The sequence below is a fragment of the Cryptotermes secundus genome, unplaced genomic scaffold, assembly GCF_002891405.2.
Source record: "Cryptotermes secundus unplaced genomic scaffold, Csec_1.0 scaffold407, whole genome shotgun sequence".
NCBI classification, from domain to species: domain Eukaryota; kingdom Metazoa; phylum Arthropoda; class Insecta; order Blattodea; family Kalotermitidae; genus Cryptotermes; species Cryptotermes secundus.
This window is the reverse complement of record NW_019741981.1, coordinates 45,917-66,568: the sequence shown is the minus strand read 5'-3', so window position 1 is coordinate 66,568 and position 20,652 is coordinate 45,917. Positions and strand designations below refer to the sequence as shown.

At 37.4% G+C, this 20,652-nt stretch overlaps 1 protein-coding gene across 4 annotated transcripts in view; it reads left to right on the top strand.

The window, feature by feature from the left end:
* Positions 1-20,652, top strand: part of LOC111872934 (DNA-binding protein RFX2) — a 106,334-nt gene that overhangs the window by 52,048 nt on the left and 33,634 nt on the right. For all 4 annotated transcript variants that reach the window (XM_023867230.2, XM_023867232.2, XM_023867231.2 and 1 more), the window contains exons 4-6: positions 12,699-12,819; positions 17,613-17,712; positions 19,669-19,815. In XM_023867230.2, the coding sequence (XP_023722998.1) occupies positions 12,699-12,819; positions 17,613-17,712; positions 19,669-19,815 (368 nt within the window). The remainder of the gene's footprint in view (positions 1-12,698; positions 12,820-17,612; positions 17,713-19,668; positions 19,816-20,652) is intronic.

The window sequence follows — 20,652 nt, the reverse complement described above, 5'->3', positions numbered from 1 at the left end:
GTTTGGTCCATTCCTCCTGGGACACCCTGTATATAGTAAAAGGTATATGCATTCCTGGGGTCAGATTTTTGTATTATCCAAACCAAGTTAAGCCTTACTCAGTTACTTATTAGATAACTAACTAACTTCATGGATCTGAGCCCTTCTGATAAGCTGCCAGTTACACAGCTACTCAAGAAATTCCCAAAATTTTGTGGAAACTTAAGGTTCATTACTGTGTTCACAAGAGCCCTACCCTGAAGCAGATCAGTCTAGTCCATACTACCCCATCCTCTCTCTCTAAGATCCATTTTCATTTTATCTACCTGCCTATGTCTTGCTTTTCATAATGGTCTCTTTCCTTATGGCTACCCACCAATACCCTATATGCAGTCTTCATCTCCCCATTCAAGCTACATGCCCTGCTCATCTCATCCTGCTTGACTTGATCATTCTAATTATACTTGGTGAAGAGTACAAGTTATGAAGCTCCTCATTATGCAGTTTTCTCCAACCTCCTGTCACCTCATCCCTCTTACGTCAAAATATTCTCCTGAGCACCCTGTTCTCAAATACTCTCAGTCTGTGTTCCTCCCTTATTGTCAGAGACCAATTTTCACTCCCATACAGAAGTACTGGCAAAATTGTACTTTTGTATGTATGTTCTATGTTTATGTCTCGACAACATATGAGAAGACAAAAGCATCTGGACTGAATGGTAGCAGACATTACCAGACTTCAGTATCCTCTTAATTTCCTCTTGAATAAAATTTGTATTTGTTACTGTTGTTCCCAGATATTTGAAACGCCACATTTTCAAAAGATATGTTAGCTTTCTTTATGTCATTGTTTTGCCCTGCATTCAGGTGATGAGACAGCAACATATAGTTAGTTTTCTCAGCATTTATTTCTAGACTAACCTTAATAGTGTCAGTTAAATTTTCTGTGTTTTTCTTTCTGAATTACTTAGATACAAAAACTGAACTAATCGGTATTAAAAATGTATGTAAACAATTATTTTTCAAACATAACATATTATTAATATATGAACTCAGAACTCCTTGGTCATTTTGTCGCTGTGATTCCAGCGTTTCCATCACATGACTTTGATGCAATCCCCTTTTCCAGTTCCACAATCTACAGCTGAATTTCAGGAACATTTGTAAATTCCTGTATGCACTCCACCCATATATTTTCCATCATACAGCATTCATCATAGGTCAAGTGACTGCACGTGATGCCCATTTGTTGTCCATGGTCTTCTTGATATAGTGGCCTCTCCATGACACCCAAACTGATGATTTGTCATCACTGGCTTTCTCATTGTTCTGCTGCCTTGTACTCCCCACCTTCACATCTCATTTTGTATTGTCACCAGAAAATTTGGTAACATAATCTTGTAGGCTTTGAAACCATGAGCACTGTTCTTCCTTGAGATTCTTGTGGGAAATGGTATTTTATTGTAATACAGAAATGCCTCATTAGTGTTATAAACTTTTGTCACAATTGTGTTCACCTGGAATACTCACTGTTACAGTGTCATCTTCTGGCTTCCTCTTTAATCAAATTAATGATGTGAAGGTTTCCATGAATCATGAACCCACGAAACAGCTACAGTTTCCTTTAATTCAGCCACAGGATCAGTAGATGGACCATTGCCACTTAGTCATTTTTGTAGGTCTTCAAAGAGACTATACAGAGAAAAGTTCATACGTATACTTTTTGCTGATTCATATCCTCAAGCCATGCTGTTAATAGCCACTCCATGTACTTGAACATACCAACTCTCCCTTTCAGTTATACAATTTGTTAATAGTAGTTTGTGAGGATACTGTCAGTATGTGAAGTGCACAGATCATATTTTGAAGTGCTCAGTTTGAAGTGGCATTATGATAGACTCAGACAGTGTAAAACACAGAAACCATCTGCTATTTGTTATCAACATTGTATTGAAACAGCATGATTCAGAATGATGTACTTCTGAGAACATCTGTAACTGTATCCAAAACAACAGGGCTTGAGATGGATACATTATGTATCAGTTCTGTTCAGTTAAATACTTCAGACATAAGACATTAGGAAAAGGTAAATGTTTGTGAAGTGGTGGCTTTCTAATTTATAAATCACATAAAGTTTTCTAGTTCTTACTAATTTGCCTTCTCCTCATGCTCTGTTATTGTACAGAATTATGTGCCAGGGTTGCTAAGGTAGAGAGACAGTATCTGTTTAGGAACACATAATTCTTCCTTGCATTTCATTACATATTGACGATATCAAAACATTTCAAAATAATATTTTTATGTTTTTATAAGATCTGTTTTTTATGTTATATACTTTTTTTTTGTTTTTTTGTTTTTTGGAGGTCTGTGGTTAGCGGGAGGTGAGAGAATTTGTGAAATTCAATTTGAGCTTCATGTTCAGTGTTATAAAGACAAGCATGAAGAGGGACAGACATGACTCCCTCATTATGTATTTATTTTGCAAAAAAAAATACATGGAAAATTAGAGAACATAAGGTTCTAGCATAAAGGTTACTATCTCTGGGATGTTATGCCTTGCAGTCTAGTAAATTATTAATGACATATTTTTTGGAGGAACATAGTCTATCAGACCACATGGTGTCATGTCCTAGAAGACAGAAGTCTTCATAATCTCCACTGCAAGAACGTCGGCCTTGCACAAGATTCTAACGTATTTTAATTTATTTTTAATATGAAATTATCAGTTTAGTAATGAGTACTGTTTCCTTTCTAAATTTATTTATAATAATTTGGGTTGACCTTGGAAAAAATTGCAGTTATTTTTAACATAAACATAACTTTGGCAGTGAAAGTGTTAAGCTGAGTGTTAATAAATGTGTTGCCGTATTCAAATATAATAGAGGTCTCTTCTTCCTTCACCCACAAAAGTTATAGCATTTTTGCTTATTTTGGTAAAGATTGTATCAGCAGTGTTGTTATGAAGGATTTATAGAATTTTTAAAAATTATATTTAATGAACTAATTGCTCTATAAAACTCATCAGTATCAGTTAAAAGCACCATCTCAGAAAATTTTGCTGTCTATCTTGACAAATGATTTGATCTAAGTGCCTCACCATATGAGGCACCTTTAATGTAATCTGGTGAGTTCCCGAAAGATGGATTGGCTGTGAGGGTGCAGAATCATGGACACCAGATCTGTGTATCTACTTGTATTGACATTTTATGATATATGATTCCTGTTGTTTTATTGTGGGATTATACTGAACACTAAATTTAAAAACTGAATTTCTGAGACCCTTAGATCATTTGAACAAAATACCTTGCACCATGTTTGTAATTAATTCCCATAAACAGCAACCAAGCTTGTGTTGGACATGTGAAGAGTTAAAAAAAGTTATTATTTCCATTGATACTAATATAACTTGTGGGACTTGCAGTTAAATTAGAAATGTGCTCTGGTATTATTTTATTTGTAATGTGGTAGCATAGTTGGTTGAGGCACTATGCTACAAGCCGGAAGATCATGGGTTCAAGTCCCGATGAGGTCATTGGATTTTTTCAGTTGACCTAATCCTTCCAGCCGTGCTATGGCCCTGGGGTCGACTCAGCCTCTAACAGAAATGAGTACCAGGAATTAATGAAATAATTTTCCTGGGAAGTAAAGTGTGGCCAGTGTGTAAAGCTGACAATCTTACCATCATCTGTGAGCCAATTGTCTAGATAATGTGGGACCCTCAACGTCTCACAACTCTCTGGGCCTTTCTCTGCCTGTTACAGGGATAGCTTTACTTACTACATAAGAAGTCACAGAAGAAGCTTGAGATCGCATTAAGTGGAGGAATTGTTTTGGAAGAGACTGTGGACCTGTCGTTTCACAGATTACTGATGAATGAATGAATATCTGGTTATTTCTGTCAATGAAATTTATTATGTCCATTCAAGGTAGCCTGTGCATAGTACAAATTGTGGCTCTAGTGTTAACATGAGTGGCATACATTTGTGCCATTGCTTGAATTTGAATTTAGTTTGTGTTTTTCATATAAATATGTGGTGTTGCTTATACCATGTAGCAACAGTTATAAGTCTTCATTATGTGGCATTCATGTAGAGCACATGTTTTCTCCATAAACTAGGTAATGTGTTTGTGCACTTTATACTTTATTTAAATGGAAAGTGCAGTACTTCATGGAGTCATTGCAGGCATGAATCTATGTATTGAATTCCAGACTTACAGTTGTGTCCTTTTGGTCTTTGGGTGAGGTAGGTGGCTAAGTAACTAGCTAAAACTCCATTAAGGTATGTCCTTGAGAAGCCACCAATCACTCAGCTCCTCAGGAATTTCCCAACATTTTATGGGACCCAGATGGTCACTACTATATTCACAAGAGCCTTCCACTGGTCCGTACAACCTCACCCTATTTCTCTAAGATCTGTTTTAATATTATCCTCCCACCTGCATCTGAGTCTTCCTAGCGGTCTGTTTCCTTCTGGATTTGCCATCAGAACCCTGTATGTATTCCTCTTTGCTCCCAGGCATGCTGCATGCCCTTCCCATTTCATTCACCTCGACTTGGTCGTACAAGTTATGAAGCCTCTCATCATGCAGTTTTATCCAACCTCCTAACATTGTATCCCCCTTCAGCACCCTGTTCTGAAATACCTTCAGCCTATGTTCTTCCCTTAGTGTGAGACCAAGTTTCATATCTATATAAAAATGCAGGCAAAATTATAGCTTTGTATATTTTAATTTTTACACTTTTAGACAGCCAAGAAGAAAAAAAAAATGTTTCTGAACTGAATGGTAGCAAGTGTTATTTGAATTCAGTCTGCTGTTTATTTCCTCATGAATCAAATTTCATTTCCTACAGTCATTTTGAAATATTTAACTTTGCTACATATTCAGGGGATTTATTTCCCATCTTTATGTCATGAATTTACTGCATTGTGGTGACAAGACATCAGTATAAGCTTAGTTTTCTCTGTGTTCACATCTAGACCAACCTTACTAGCCTCAGAGTTTTTGTGTTTATCTCTGTGGTATTTATGTTGATAAGATTGGATAGTGGATAGAATTAGCTCCAGAGCATGTCCAGTAAGGGGCTTTGGTAGGCCACGCCATAGCTGAAGCGGTTAGTCGCTGGCTTCCCACTGTGGCGGCCCTGGTTCAGTTGTGGGTCTGGTCAAATGGGATTTGTGGTGGACAAAATGGCGCCAGGGCAGGTCTTCTCTGAGTACTTTGGTTTCCCCTGCCAATTTTCCTTCCACCAATTGCTCCACAATCACCATCACCTATCATCTTGGGCTGGTATAATAGGCCAGAAGTGGCCGCAGTACAAGGGACTTAGTCCCACCCCACTAGCATTAAAAAAAAAAAATTAATCGCTTACTTCCCACTGCAGCGGCCCGGATTCGATCCCGGGTCTGGTCAAGTGGGATTTGTGGTGGACAGAGTGGTGCTGGGGCAGGTTCTCTCCGAGTACTTTGGTTTCCCCTGGCAATTTTCATTCCACCAATTGCTCCACAATCACCATCACCTATCATCTTGGGCTGGTATAATAGGCCAGAAGTGGCCGCAGTACAAGGGACTTAGTCCCACCCCACCAGCAATAAAAGGGGGGGGGGCTTTGGTATCGCTAGTGTTGCATACTATCTTCATGACAGCTGTTTATGTATTTTTCTTATAATATGATAGTGTAATTACTCCTTAGGTATTACCTTGGTGTATTTTATAGTATTCAGCCATGGGTTGCCTTCAAAAGAACCTGGTACAAGAATACTATACATCATTGCCAGCACTAAAGAAAATGAGAACTCGGCTTAATGTAAGGGGATTTATTATGCACAGCGATACCTGCATGGTGTTGCTTTTATTCTTTGTTTATTTAATGATGCTCTCAGTTGTGCAGTTAGGTGATATATAATGTTGAATGATAAAATGATTAGTTAATAATGAATTGAAGAGAATGCAGAAGGAAGTAGTTGTGGATTAATTTGAGGCACTGTCCAAGCATTTGGAGGAAGAAACAGAATGCCACATAAACCTGAGGATAATATGTGTGTGGGTCAAAATTTCAACCAGAAACTTTCGAATACAAAGCATTAGTAGCAACCAACTGTATTCTCAAATTCTGGTGATAAGTTATAATGGTAGAATGTTTTCTGACATTCAGTCATGGGCTACCATCAGACATACCTGCAGCAGGCATGTGAATCTTTTCTGTTCTCATGTGGGTCTAATATTTTTCTTTTTCCTGTATAAGGAAATAAAATGAAGGTTGTGGTTGTTCTTTAACTTTCCCTTTGCCAGGAGGCACTTCATCACTAGCAATATACAGTATTGCTTTTAGAATTATATTTCACAGAGTGGGATGAGGGTTGTGAAACCCCGTTGAATTGGTAGAGGCTAACTCTACTTGATTTTCTCCACTAAGCAGACTGATGGGTTGCCCTATCACTGTTAGTTGCTATGGTAGCCAGCTTTTTTTTTTATAGGCTTTCCCTTGTATTGCTGTATGTCTGCGTAAGCAGATTAAACCTAATTAGTGAGATTGAAGAGGATCAGGTTTGTGAAGTGGTTGGAATTAATTGTCATGAAATGATAGTATTAGTTTGCAAGAGGAGTGTACACAAGACTGGTATAAAGGCCAAAATTAAGAAATTTTGTTTTCTATATTTCATTAGGTCACACAATATAGGAGTCAGGACAGTTAAGTCACTATAGTCAGTAGCCACTGGCTGTGCAATTAGGGCTCAATTCCTGAAAAGCTAGAAATGTTTTCTTTGCATGCGTAATGGCTCTTGTGCTCCACTCAGCCTCCCATGCATTGGGTACTAGGCTGTTTACCTGCAAGTAAAGTGGCTGGAGCATGAAGCTGAGCACTGACCTCTGTCTAATGCAGAGGTTGAGATTCAGTGGGATTATATCTCCACTTTCCATATATCCTCTTGGCGTGGTGCTTAATCACAGGGGACTTCCTCTTTACTTTTGCATGATAGAATATGTCTTTTAGAAGTGAATGCTTGCGGAAAATGTATTTATTCTGGTCAGAGCACACTTCTCTACTTTTTTCACTGTAAATGTTTTCAGCAACACATGTTTTGGAATGTGCAGTATCGATAATTTGATCATGAGAAAAGAAATTCATGGGAACGGGTGCATCATGGTCAGATAGTGACGTACTGTGTAGACCATTGTGCCATTATTAGAATGTTACTGAATTCTGTTTTTACCTAATTTCTGGTATTTGTATGCTGGTGAGAAATTCAGACGTCTTACACAGACGTTTTCTTCTGTAAGGTTGCTTAAACAAGGTATAACATGCTCCACTTTGTAGAGTAGATAGAATTTACCTTTTCTGTCTTATATTTGTGCTTACTCTGCACAGAATGCATAAATTGAAAACATAATGAGAAATTGTGTCTTGTCTGCAAAATTACTCAACAAGTTTTATTTAAACTCTCTATTGGTATTCTTCATTAATAGTTGCTGGTTGTATTTAATATTGGTTTATACCACTCACTTGCAACAGCTACTTTATATGAAGTCCATATCACTGTATTGAATGTTCATATATGACATAAAATGTGGATTCCATATAAGTTTATAATTTTTGTTTGAAACCTTTTCAGTAATTAATTTGTGACTGTGTTGAGTGTTATGTTTGTATTTTGACTAGGCTTGTAATAATAGATTTGGACCTCTAGTAGCAGAAAAGCAAGATACTACAAACATAGCATAAAACATTTTTGAAAGAAATGTTTGCTGCACTGTAATACACTGGGCAGGCTGATGTAACAGAAGTGCACAAGACTTGTATTTGAGAGGTGCTTGATTTGAGTGCTGACCAGGACACTAGCTATCCTAAGGTTTTCATGGTTATACCCAGTCCCTCCAGGAATATGAAAGGAATTGGGCTACAGCCACTTCCCTCCACATTTTTTGCATTTCATCAGTCATGTAACCTAGGTGCTGACAGCAACTCCAACTATCCCTCGGAGTACATATTTCCTTTGTTCTTGGTATCTGAAATGTTATGATCATGTCTGAATTCTTTGATATGCTTTGTTCAGAGCTAGGAACTGCTTCTAAATTTTTATATGGTTGATTGAATTCTCTTGTTAAGATAATTGAGAGGACTGACAGATTTGAAATGTTAAATAATGTTGACAATGGAGTGTTTAGATGTCGGAGCTGAGGGTGCTGAAGAGTATCATTGCAGATATAGGACTTACAGGCATACATATTGTCTGGGGCGTTACACATTTACGTATGATGAGGCTCTACAGCTAGTTTAGAGGAATGCCTTATGTATAGAAAGAATTTGAAGCATTGTTGTAGGAATTTTGCTGATTGATAGACCATGACCGGTTCAGAACTTATAAAATTCAGCTAGTTGGTGTATAGCAATGCATAGTAGGCTTAAACTGTATGTCTTGGGAAGACATTTTGGAAGTTTGAGAATCTGTGGTCAGTCAACCACCAGGTAGTTGAAATTTATATGGGTAGAATAAGAACTTTAAATCTGTGTTGTTTTAATTGCACATGACATTTGACTTTGTGTGTGTGTGTTGCTTGTCAAAGGCTAGAATTGAACTGCGAGAGGAAGTGGAATCATGCTGACCTGGCTAGTCTATGCTAATAACGGATAGGTTCATTTGAGCAATTTGTCACTGCTGTTATATTATGTGTTTATATTATATGCATTGTAGTAAATTGATCATATATGTTTGTCTTTTCTCTTGCATGTACTAAGTAATGATATATACATGTTAATTTATTAATCCTTGTCACCATGGTAACTATAAAATGGTACTTTATTGCTGTATCATGAAGTTGTGACCACCCAAAAAGGATGGTCATGCCTAGGTATGTTAAACTCCTGGTTGTATAGTATCCAAGCATGTGGAATTGGAACACTGCCATCAGAAATTTGAAAAATAATTTACCATTTTTTATAAAATTATTCAAAAACAAATTTACAATGTGCACACATTCACTCACTGCAGTATTTCTCCTGGCCATCACTAGCAGCACTAGCCTTTTTTATTCCTCACTCAGATGCCATTACGGTAGAGGTTAGTTGAATTTGTGGCAGCCATTTTTTCCAAAGGGCAGTTTCCATGTATGCTTCCTTAATTTTTATTCCCTATTATAGTTTATGCTGGTTTTTGCAGCATTTTATTTATTTATGGTTTATTTAATGGCATGGCACTATATAGCGTTGTATGATAGGATGGCTAGTGAATAGTGGATTGGAAAATATGTGGAAAGACGTGGTCATGGTCTAATTTGAGGTACAAACCTGACATTTGCCTGGAAAGAGTGAGGAAAACCACGATATACCGTAGTGAGGATAGCTGGTCTCTGGGCCCAGATTTGAATGCAGGACATACCAAATGCAAAGTAGGAATGCTACCTACTGAAGCATGATGTCCAGTTTTAATCACAGCATTTATTGTTGTAATTTTGTTGCCTCTTGATGTGAGCAAGTTTTGTGCATTTTCCATGAAGACTCTGTATTTTAAGGGGCTGGATATTGTACCAGCAATGATGTCAGTAATTTAAAGCAGTGAAAGAAGATTGTACAATGTATAAAGATGCTGTTTCCTCATTATTTCAAGCCTCAACATGAATGTCACCAAGTTGATCATAGTTATTCATCTGGTGGCACAGTGCTTTCACTGGTACACAGTGTTGTAGTTTGCTGGGCATATGTAGTCCTCTACTATCAGTGGTCATGATGTATTTGTGTTGAAGGGCGATTTCCATGTTCAGTAAATCTCATTTTATTTCTAAAGGCCTCATGTTGGATAAAAGGAGTTCCCCTGGAGTGAATTATTGCAAGCTCACCAGACATGCAGGAAGTTTTTGTGCTTTTACAAGAAGAGTATGGTCTCTTCTTAAACATGCAGAGTTTAACAGTTTCTAATACTGTTTTAAGCCCCCTTGTTTTAGAATTATGTTCTTCACTTTAAAGCTTAAAATAATTTGGAAAGAATATATTCCCCTCATTTAAAATTCATCCAGTAATATCCTCTTGCTGCTTAAATTTCTGACTGCAATGTTGGTAGAAGTCTAGAAAATAACTGTTCAAGCCCTAAAAATAAAGATTCTTCATGTAAGGTGTATAAAACTAGGTCACTGCAACAGGCAGCAAGATTATGACAATTAATTGCTCCTGGTTGCTTCTAAAATGGTTTGTAAAAATTACATATATTCTAATAAATAAGGAAACAAAAGTGAGAAACAGTCTTTTACAGAATTGGTGGAACCCCTAAATGTTGATATAAAAAGGAGACATTTTATTGGCAGTTTTGGTTCATGGTTGGTTGGTTCATTCATTCGTTCACTGGTTCATTGGTTTCTAATGCCACACTTTGACAGTTAAGTCATTTCATTCATTCATCAGTAATCTGTCAGACGACAGGTCCACAGTCTCTTCCAAAACAGTTCCTCCACTTAATGCTATCCAGAGCTTTCTCCTTCAAATAAAAATATCCTATTCTGTCCCCAAAGTCATTTGTGCCTTTTTTAACCTCAGTTGGTTGTATTTTCTAACCCAGTTTTCTTTTCAGACACCACTTGTGTGAGTTACATTATCCAGTTATCTAATTCTCAGTTTTCAGATTTGAATATTTTATTATTTTATCTACTTATTTTATTAATTTCTTTGAATTTTATGAATATTGCGCTTGCTGTGTAAGGTGTCAAAATATGCAGGAAATAAATTCCAACAAAACAAAGGAAAAGAAAACAAAAATTATTTCAGGTGTTTATCAAGATATTTTGTTATAGGTCCCACTGTGTCTGTCCTAGAACAACATGTCACAATTTTAAAAAATGTCAGTGGTGGTTCATAATGATTGGAATGGCTGGGGCCAGGACTGAATAAAATCCCTTCCCCCTTTATAAAGTTTTAAGAGTTTACATTTACAATACATTGTAACCAACACTTTCCTTAGAGGAACGTTTTAAACAAAGTTGCTGTTATTTGCAGCTGAACACCCCTATTCCTCTTGGTAGAAATACAATGCCTTCTTGGGTCAGGGAGGGCTGTGGACCCCACTGTGCTCATATGTTGATTGTACAGATGGACTACTTTTATACTGTAGATGCTTCAGTGGAGCCTTAAAATGTACTCTTTCTGTTACCAGACTGCACTCACATATTTGTAAGAAGCCCTTTGATGATTATGGCAACAAAGATTCATATGACACTGCCTCTCTTTGAAATTGCCTTTAAATTACGTTGATGCTTCCTGGCTAACTTCTTTTCTTGTATGGTAGTTGTTTAGTACCACCACTAAAATTATAGTATTTTTTGATGCTGTAATATTGTCTTTGAAATTATTGCTGATTGTATATTGTCTAACATTTGTGCAGCGATTTTAATAAATTCTCAGTTGAATTCGTATGACAGGCCTGTTACTTAAAACCATGCACCCGTATGTGCACGCACGCACGCACGCACACACACACACACACACACACACAAATCTCGTTGTGTATAATCTCACACAAATAAAAACGACAAGAAATCTAAAATATTATGCACTTTTCTCTCAGTGTAACTAACTAAGCACCTTTAGTGAGAGGGAGAATAGAGGATGTTTGTACAGGTAGAGGAGACGTGAATATAAATGAAATTTTGTGATAGTATGGCCCAAGTGACAGTGGAACAGGCTAGTGAGGGAAGGTGTGACATTTATCATGCTCCATAAGGAAGTGGAAGAAACTTCCATGAAATTGTGAGCTGAAGCTGTGGCCTGTTAGGCAAGGCCCATTACAAACTTTCTGGAACTGATGCAATGGCTTTTTAGAGTTTGCAAGACCTTATGTGATGCAAAATATAAACAAATCAGAAATTTATGCTATACTAAATCCAAACAATTTCAAAATGCATTAAACTACTTGAGGCATAAAAAATGGTTGGAGTCCAGATATTCTGGCCTGTAAGGATGTTCTCCCTCTCTTTTAAAACCGACTTATTGATGTGCCTGCATAAGTTGAAATGGATTCAGTCACATGATGGAAATATGTTAGCTTATGTAAGGATAAACTTTTGATTTTAACTTCAGTTCGTAATTTCTTCACACATTGGATATATTCTCACGCTGTTTATAAAGAAACCTCATGCATAGCCCCTCCTCGTTCCTTCTTTTGTACATCTGAATGCCAGCGTCATTGTAAGGAAGACACTGAGTATATTTGTATAGAAATGTTTATGATAATTTCCAGATGTTTATTTTGAAAATGTTGAATTAATTTTATATAGATATTTTAAGTAGACAAAATCAGATAATATAGCAATGTTTTAAGCAACAGAATCCTGTAACTTCTGTTAATATAAACAAATCTGCAGACCAGATTTCAATGATACATAGTTGCTTCTTTCCTGTATAGAAATATTAGTATAGTTGCTCTTTGTATCAGAATATTGTATACTTGCTGAATTAACTAATACTGTGATAATTTAATTGTTATTGAAGTACTGTCTTCTGGAATGTGGTACAGTGTAGTCTGATACATGTTGACCATTGTTTTGGGGGAGAACGCTGTCTCCATCATCAGAGTAGAATACTGCCTTGAGAATGGAGGCAGCATGTTTCTTTGAAACATCAGTAAACTTCTACCATACTACATGGTGTCACATCCCAGAGGGCAATACTCTTTGTAGTTACAGCTGTCAGAACGTGAAATCTCACATAATCTTTATTTTTCTCTCCTTTCCTTGCAGTTACTGACTCAGACGCAGTGGGGTCAGACGCAGTGGCTGCACAGGGGGTGCACCCCACTTATGTGCAGTATGTAGAGGGCTCAGCAGACCAGGCCATCTATGCCTCCTCCAATGGACAGATGTGAGCATTATTCAGGAACAGAGACATAGAAATCATATACAGTATGGTTTTGCTATGTTTTCCATCAGTGTTGATGCAGTAGAACATGTTATGTTAGATGAATTTCCATGCATTTCTCTATGTTTAAAGAAGTGATGTAGAGAGCAGAGCTTGTTGAATTATGTTTGTGTGGGAACTGAAATGATAACCTTGTGTCCTCCTGCTATCTAAGAATATAAGTAAAGGTAAGCAAGTAAACATGGCCCTGTGCTTAATTAATTAAGCACCACATCTTGAAGATATGTGGGGGAGTGGAAGTATAGCTCCACAATTCTTGCCCCCAGCACTAGACGGAGGTGAGTGGTCACATGGTCACATTCATGCTCTGGTCACTTTACCCCTGGGGGAAGAGGTCTTGGTACCCATTGGAGAGGAGGTTGGGTGGGCCCCAGAGCCATCCTGGGCACTATGGAGAAAAGAAAAGCGTCTTGCTCATACTAAGAATTGAACCCTGGAAGCCCAGCCCAGTCTTGTGTGGCCGTGAAACTTGGCCTCTTACATTAAGGGAAGAGCATAGACTGATTGTGTTTAAGAACAGGATGTTGAGAATAGTTGAGCTGAAAGGGGAGAAAGCGGCAAAAGGCTTGAGAAAATTGCATAATGGAGAGCTTCATAATTTGTATCAAATCAAAGTGAATGAGACTGACAGGACATGTGGTACACATGGTAGAGAGAAGACGTGACTGCAGGGGTTTTTTAGTAGAAAATCTGAAGGAAAACCTGAGAGTAGATAAGAGGATGATATTAAAATGAGTCTTGAAGAAATAGAGTGGAAGGGAATAGATGGGATTCATGTGACCAAGGATAGGGAACAGTGACAGGCTTTTGTGAACATCTTTATTGTTTGTGTCCTGTTGTGTGGCATTAAGGGTACTAATGTGACCATCAGCACAAAAATCTATGAGTAAATAAAATTAAGTAACCAACCCTTATTACACCTTGTAATTACAACACTTATAACCAGATATACAAGTATTGTTTCTATTTTTTCAGATACATAACACCGACTGAACAACATAATTTATCACAACAAGCTCACTAAGCTCAACCCAACTACACTCTGTTTTATTCAGTTTACTTAATTTTAATGTTTAACATTTAATTTCTAACTTCTAACAGTAACTGTAGTATATAGTAGCATTGCTATGCAACGATCATGAGAAGGAACATGCATTGCTTGGTGACATCCAGTAAACACATTAGTGATATCTGAGCTGTTGCTAGGCAACCACTTATAACAACAATTAAGGAACTGTGGGAGGCAGTGTTTTGTGTTGTGTCAATCCTGAGGCTATATAGCGAGGATCCGAGGCTGTCTGAGAGCAGTTCGATTGAGTGAAGTGAAGTAAAGTAGTTGGTTGGTGAATGAGAATTGTGGGAAATTTGCTGGACCGTAACAATGTGAGGATGGAAGAAGAAGGATCACCATCAGTAGGATCTGTTACCAGGCAGCAACTATTGGAGACAAACAGACACTAGTGTGCGTGTAACAGTGAACTGTAAAGCTTAGTTACAAGTTGTGTGTTAAAGAGATCAATATGTTGAGTCACCAGTCCAAACCTTGTGTATAGTCACTCCAAAATCATGACAGTATGAGACAGTTACATGATATATACCCCAAAATTCAACAAACATATTTTCATTATTACTTTTAATAATATGGATTGATGTTAGTCAGACAGTTCAATAGCAACAGTATATATTCATATAAACCACCTGAAGATGATCACATTGTTTGGAACATGTAGTGGTATTTATAATAAAAACAGATGTTAACATGTTAATATTAGTTTTATTTAATCATAGATTGTTATGTTTGCCAGCCATATTAGTACCCTTTTGTGAACATGTTCATAAACCTTTGGGTTCCATAAAATGTTGGAAATTTCTTAAGTAGGTGAACAAGTGTTAGCATTTTGAGGAGTTCTTGGTTGCATAGAGTTAGTTAGGAATTGAAGTGATACTCATTTCTTTCTTTTTTAAGTTGATTATTTAATGAAGCTGTCAGTATCAAGATTGTATAGCATCAGTGATAGAATTATTAACGAATATGAAGTAGTTGGTGGAATGAGGATTGTCAGAGGAAAATGAAGAACTCGGAAAAAGCCTGCCTCATAGCAACTTTGTGCACAAGAAATCTCACATGACCTGACCTGGGATGGAACCCTGGCTTTGGCAGTGAGAAGCTGATAACTAAATGCCTGGGCTAAAGTGACAACTTATATTAGCTGTTAATACATTGAATGCAAGTTATACTGGTTTTCTTGTAACAGGACTGTTTAACCCTTCGCCAAACTTAACATATTAAATTGTAATTACATCATTGGAGCAGAGTTCTCCTTGGGGAGACATATATATGCTTAAATTGTGAAGATCTTCCCTGTTCTTTATGGACCTTAATGTTTGTTTACAAAAACTTGACACTGGACCAGATGAATCCTATCTGCAGCCAGTATTTCCTATTTCAAGATGTGTTGTAGTATTATCTTCCCATCAACTAAAATGTCTTCTTAAGTGGTCCCATCTCTTCAAGTATTCTGACTAAATTGCGATCACATTAAATAATTCTTACATACGTATAAGGGGGGTATGTGGTAGCATAGTTGGTTGAGGCACCATGCTACAAGCTGGAAGGTAGCGTGTTCAAGTCTTGATGAGGTCATTGGATTTTTTTTCAATTGACCTAATCCTTCCAGCTGCACTGTGGACCTTGGGTCAACTCAGCCTCTAACAGAAATGGATACCAGGAATTAAATTAATTTTCCTCTATAGTAAAGTGTGGCCGGCGCGTAAGGCTAACAGCCTTACCGCCAACTTTGAGCACATTGTCTAGATAATGTGGGACCCTCAATGTCTCACAACCCTATGGGCCTCCATGGCCTGTTACAGGGATAGCTTTACTTTATTTTTTTACTTTTTACATACATAAAAGTCTTTGTTCTTCTGTTGTAGTGCATATTCATTGTGTGTGCTAGCATATAGTTACATATAGAGGTAGAAGGTGGCAGCAGTGGACAGTATGCTTGAGCTGGTACTACAGAGTTCACCATTGCCAAAAAAAAAATCTTTTGATAGTAGACCCATTTAATGCATATTGTTGTTGTGTGAAGTTCAGTATCATAGAGTAAATGTAGCTGTCTTTCTGTAACTTTTAAAGTTTGCTGTCATTGGGTCTTTTTGATGAAGTGTATTTTAATAATTTTCCATTGAAATGTTAATTTTTTCAGTTATTTAGCTATGTATTTTTGTAAATTAGTTTTTAACAATTTTTAACTGAAATTTGAATTGGCTTTATGCTAGTGTTGTGAAAAAGGCATTGAAGTTAATTGGTCTGGCCACTGAAGTTAATTGCTTAGCTATCATCAGTGTAATGATGCAACAGAGGATTAATTGAGACACATGAATTTAAGGAGGCTACCAACGTAGAACTAAAGTGGTACAATATGAGAATGGTAATCTAAATGCATATACGCACAGTATTTTGAATATGTTGAAAAATACTTCTGTCAGCTGTTAAATGCGTATGCTGTTAATGGCATCATGCAGACTGAAATAAGTACAGCTGAACCATTATTACCTGAGCCGAGTTCTATTGGGATTAAGATTACAAGTTTTGTATGAAAAGGTAAATTGGAGTCAAATCTGGAGATTGAGAGAACTGTGGTACAGGGCTACCATTAGCAGTCCACCTTCTAGGAACTGTTTTATTGAAGGAACTGACTATAGAATGACGATAGTGGGGTGGAATGCAGTCCTTTTGAAAAGCAAACCTTTGTCCAAAATCTTAGGTACATAGCGGCAATAATTATATCTCAGATGTGTAAAAGATACATAATTCTTACAGAAGTTTGTTCTCAAAAGAATGGACTCAAAATCTTTTATTGTAACATTGGACAAAACATATTGTCTTAGTAGTATCGTGAACTTTTTCGTCATTGGCATAGGTACCTACTGCAGTCATTTTCTTTTTGATATATTTCGTAGGAGAGGTGCAGGAATTAGTTTTTCCCTGTGACAGCCAGTTGTGTCATAATGTGAGAGGCACACTGTACCCACATACAGAGATTTGCCTTGTATCTATGAATAGTCTCATTTTAAACATATTTTTAGCATACTTTCTCTATTTTGAAAAAATGAAGCATGAGGATAACTGAGGAGCTATTTCAAGGAAATAGCAGCTCCGGTCTAGAAAACTGAGATTAACGGCCATGGGGATTTGTTGCCCTGACCACGCGACACCCTCTATCCACTAAAGTTGGCACTAACTTCGTCAACAATCAGCGGTCACTTAGTTGGTATAGTTCGCTTGCAGACTAAAACCACGGAGTTTGTTCTCTTTTTAAGATAAGCTTATTAGATCACCTTGCTGTCTGTGCATATGTATATACATCCCCCCCTACATTGCTGGGTAACGGTTTGGTAAACGTGTTCCCAAAGCAGCAAAATTCACACCAAACAATAGAAGGATTGTTGAACCTGTAATTTTCTATGTGGTCTGTGTCATACCAAAGGAAACTCAGTGATTAGTTCTTCCCAGAACTTCTTGTGTTTTGTACCTTATATTTTCATAATTAAAAAGAAAAGTAATTTGTAACCGTAAAGTATATTATTTTTATACTGATTGTCGGAAGTGTCATTAATATGTGTCTAAGCAAATAAGCATCAAGACGAAAGGGAGATGCAAAATTGTAAGGAATGTTAGTACTCTTGTTTTTGCCTGTCATTGTAATTGTTCTTTATTTGTTCCTGCACAGATCGTACCCAGTGTACACAGTGGGGGAAACTGGGACTATGTACACCGCAGCATCTGGCCAATACTACTCTGGTAACACCACTGCAGTTACGTATAGTCAGGTAAATTGTAATTAACAAACATACTTCCGAGGTTGTTACTGAGCAAATTGTGTCGAGCAATAAGTGTTCCTGACTTGTATTTAGGAAAATCTGCTTTAAGGTTGGCACTGAGCAAGTTGTCTTAAGTATTGTTTCTTCTAACTTCTATTTGGAAAGTGCCTTATATCTCAGACATGAAAACCAACTTTCTTTATTCTTGTTTATTGTGGTTTTTTCAGTCCCTACAGATGAGTGTCAGGATAGTGTCTTCAAATAGGCCTTGACTGCTTCCTCCCCACTTCTTTCAAGTTTATAACATTCCAGCCGTCAGACCAGATTGTGACTCCTCTTTCCAGCATCTTAACTTTGATCTTCTGATGTCTCTTTTCTAATCTTCATTTTTAATTCAAAAATCTCTGCCATAATAATGGGTTGTACGTGGTAGTGTAGTTAGTTAAGGCATTATGCTACAAGCAAGGTCACAGGTTCAAGTCCTGGTGAGGTGGATTTCTTCAGTTTACCTAGTCCTTCCAGCCGCACCATGTCCCTGGGGTCGACTCAGCCAGTAACAGAAATGAGTACCAGGAATCTTCCTTGGGGGGGGGGGTAAAGGCGGCCGGTGTGTAAGGCTGACAGCCTTACTGCCATCTGTGAGCCAGTTTTCTAGAAGAATGTGGGAGCCTTGATGTCTTGCAACCCCATGGGCCTTCGCGGCCTCTTACAGGGATAACTTTACCTTTACATGCCCTAATAATTAATACTGTCACTTTTTAATTCACTTATAATATTGTGGCATATAGACCTGTTGCTAAGCGGTGACTCTCTATACATTGGCTGTTGCTCGGTAATGCCCACAACATACATGCACATAACAATAGAAGAATGGTGTTTCCTGTTGTCCATGCCATGGTCGTTTCTGGGCAACGGCTTGGTAGACATGTTCCTGTTGCAATGGACACGAACACAGCAATAGAACTGTGTTTTCTGTGTGGTACATGTCAAAATGTTATAAGTAAGGGACAAAGTTGTAGTTGAATTCTGCATGGGAGGCTGTTAAGATGTGAACTGAGAACGTGAAGCTGAAGAATCTCCGCTGTTAGAAGCCATTACCAGGAAACAACTAGTGGATACTATAACAGACTGAGAACACTAGTCTATATGCTGTAGTGATTTGTAAAGTGTGGAGATCAGTAATGGCACTGTAATTAAGTGTAGTCATGAGCCGTGTGTATAAGTGGTCAGTAAATCCATTCACCATCTGTAGTCACCCCTAAATCGTGACAATATCCAGGAAAGGTACATCTGAAACACTGTTGCTATTTTCAGTTGGTAAGGGGCTAGTCATACCCTGCTGTAATGCTATGATCAGTCCAATTAATCTGTGTTAAAAAATATGAGTTTTCCCAGGCATCTGTTTCTTGTAATAAGTGCCAGTGATAGCAACAGAATGCTGTAGCTTTCCTGCATATTTTACATGCTGAACAATGGCATTTAAACGTAGGAAAGCAGGGACGTGCAGATAGAGTATTGAGTTCACAATTTGTCAACTTCTGACCATAAGAGCATATTTCATGCTTTCATAGATGTCTAAATGCAGTAGAAAAGGTTAAAAGAATATGTATACAATGTGGTCATATTTTATGCAAGGGATACTTTCTGGAATACCTCACTTGATTCAAAACTCGCATAATTCAATACACGATATTTCTCATTGAAAACATACATGATTTTTGCCGAATTTCATGGGATTGGCATTATTTCAAACTTCGCACATAAAATGAGCCTTTATTGATATTTTTTATGTTGCACTATTTCAGATTTGTGTGCAGTGTGACCACACTGTATTATATTCATTATGGAAGGTGCAAGATCCATTTAATATCAGGTTTGAAAATTTACAGGCCTATGTGTATTTGAAACACATAATGCTCATATTGTTTTTAATTTATAACTTTGTAATGGAATACATAATTTCAGGTGGCAAGTAACTTGACACAAGGAGCCACTGCAGGCCAGCTGCTTGCTCAGGGGAATGGTGCCTACCTCATTCAACAAGGAGTTGATCCAGATACTGCCCATACCCTCATTGCAGCACAAAGAGCTAGCCCACAGACAGTAACAGCTGTAAGTCAGAATGCAGCAGTACATAACTATTTGTAGGAGGTAGAACTGAACTTCACTGTTATATTCAATTGACATTGTAGGAGCACCAAACAGATATAGCAAATGAGGTAAATCACTTCTAAACACCAGAGACATTTACTGCTGAGATTTTCAAGATTCATTATGCAACCTGTAAAGGAAAGAATTTTGTCAGTAATGTTGGAGATAGAAGGGGAGAGTTGTTCAGAATAATTTCCCTTTTCTGTGACATTTTGTCTACCTTCTTATAAAATGATCCTTGTGTATAAGCGCAAAGGCAGTGTGCGCGCGTGTGCATGCCTAGATATGAGATCTGATCAAAAAGTATGGAGCCTAAAATCATTAAATCATATAAATCATTTTGTGTTTGTACATGCCTGCATTGAATGTATCTTGACATGTTATTACATGAAGAGGCATTTTTATGGCCCATTCCATTGGTTCAGTCATTTATGGTCAACTTTTGGAGTCAAGATGTTTTTGTCACGTGTTGGTTTATTGATGCCCAAAAGTACAGAATAACGTGCACATTCAATTTTGCCAGAAGACTGGACCAGAAAAAATTTATCTAAAACTTATTAATTAGTGCGAATCGCATTTATAAAGGTAGTGAACAAGTTTCTTGTACCTCATGTCCTGCCATTGTAATTGAAGAATTTAGGAGTGGAGTAGGCCTCAGCCAAGTTCATTTCATGACTGCTGACACAGCAGCAGAATAGAAGACCCAATTGAATGTGTCTCCTCAATGCTGCAATTTGCAGAACTTGGAAAATTTTTATGGTATATAATAGATGATGAAACATGTCGTAATTATGACCC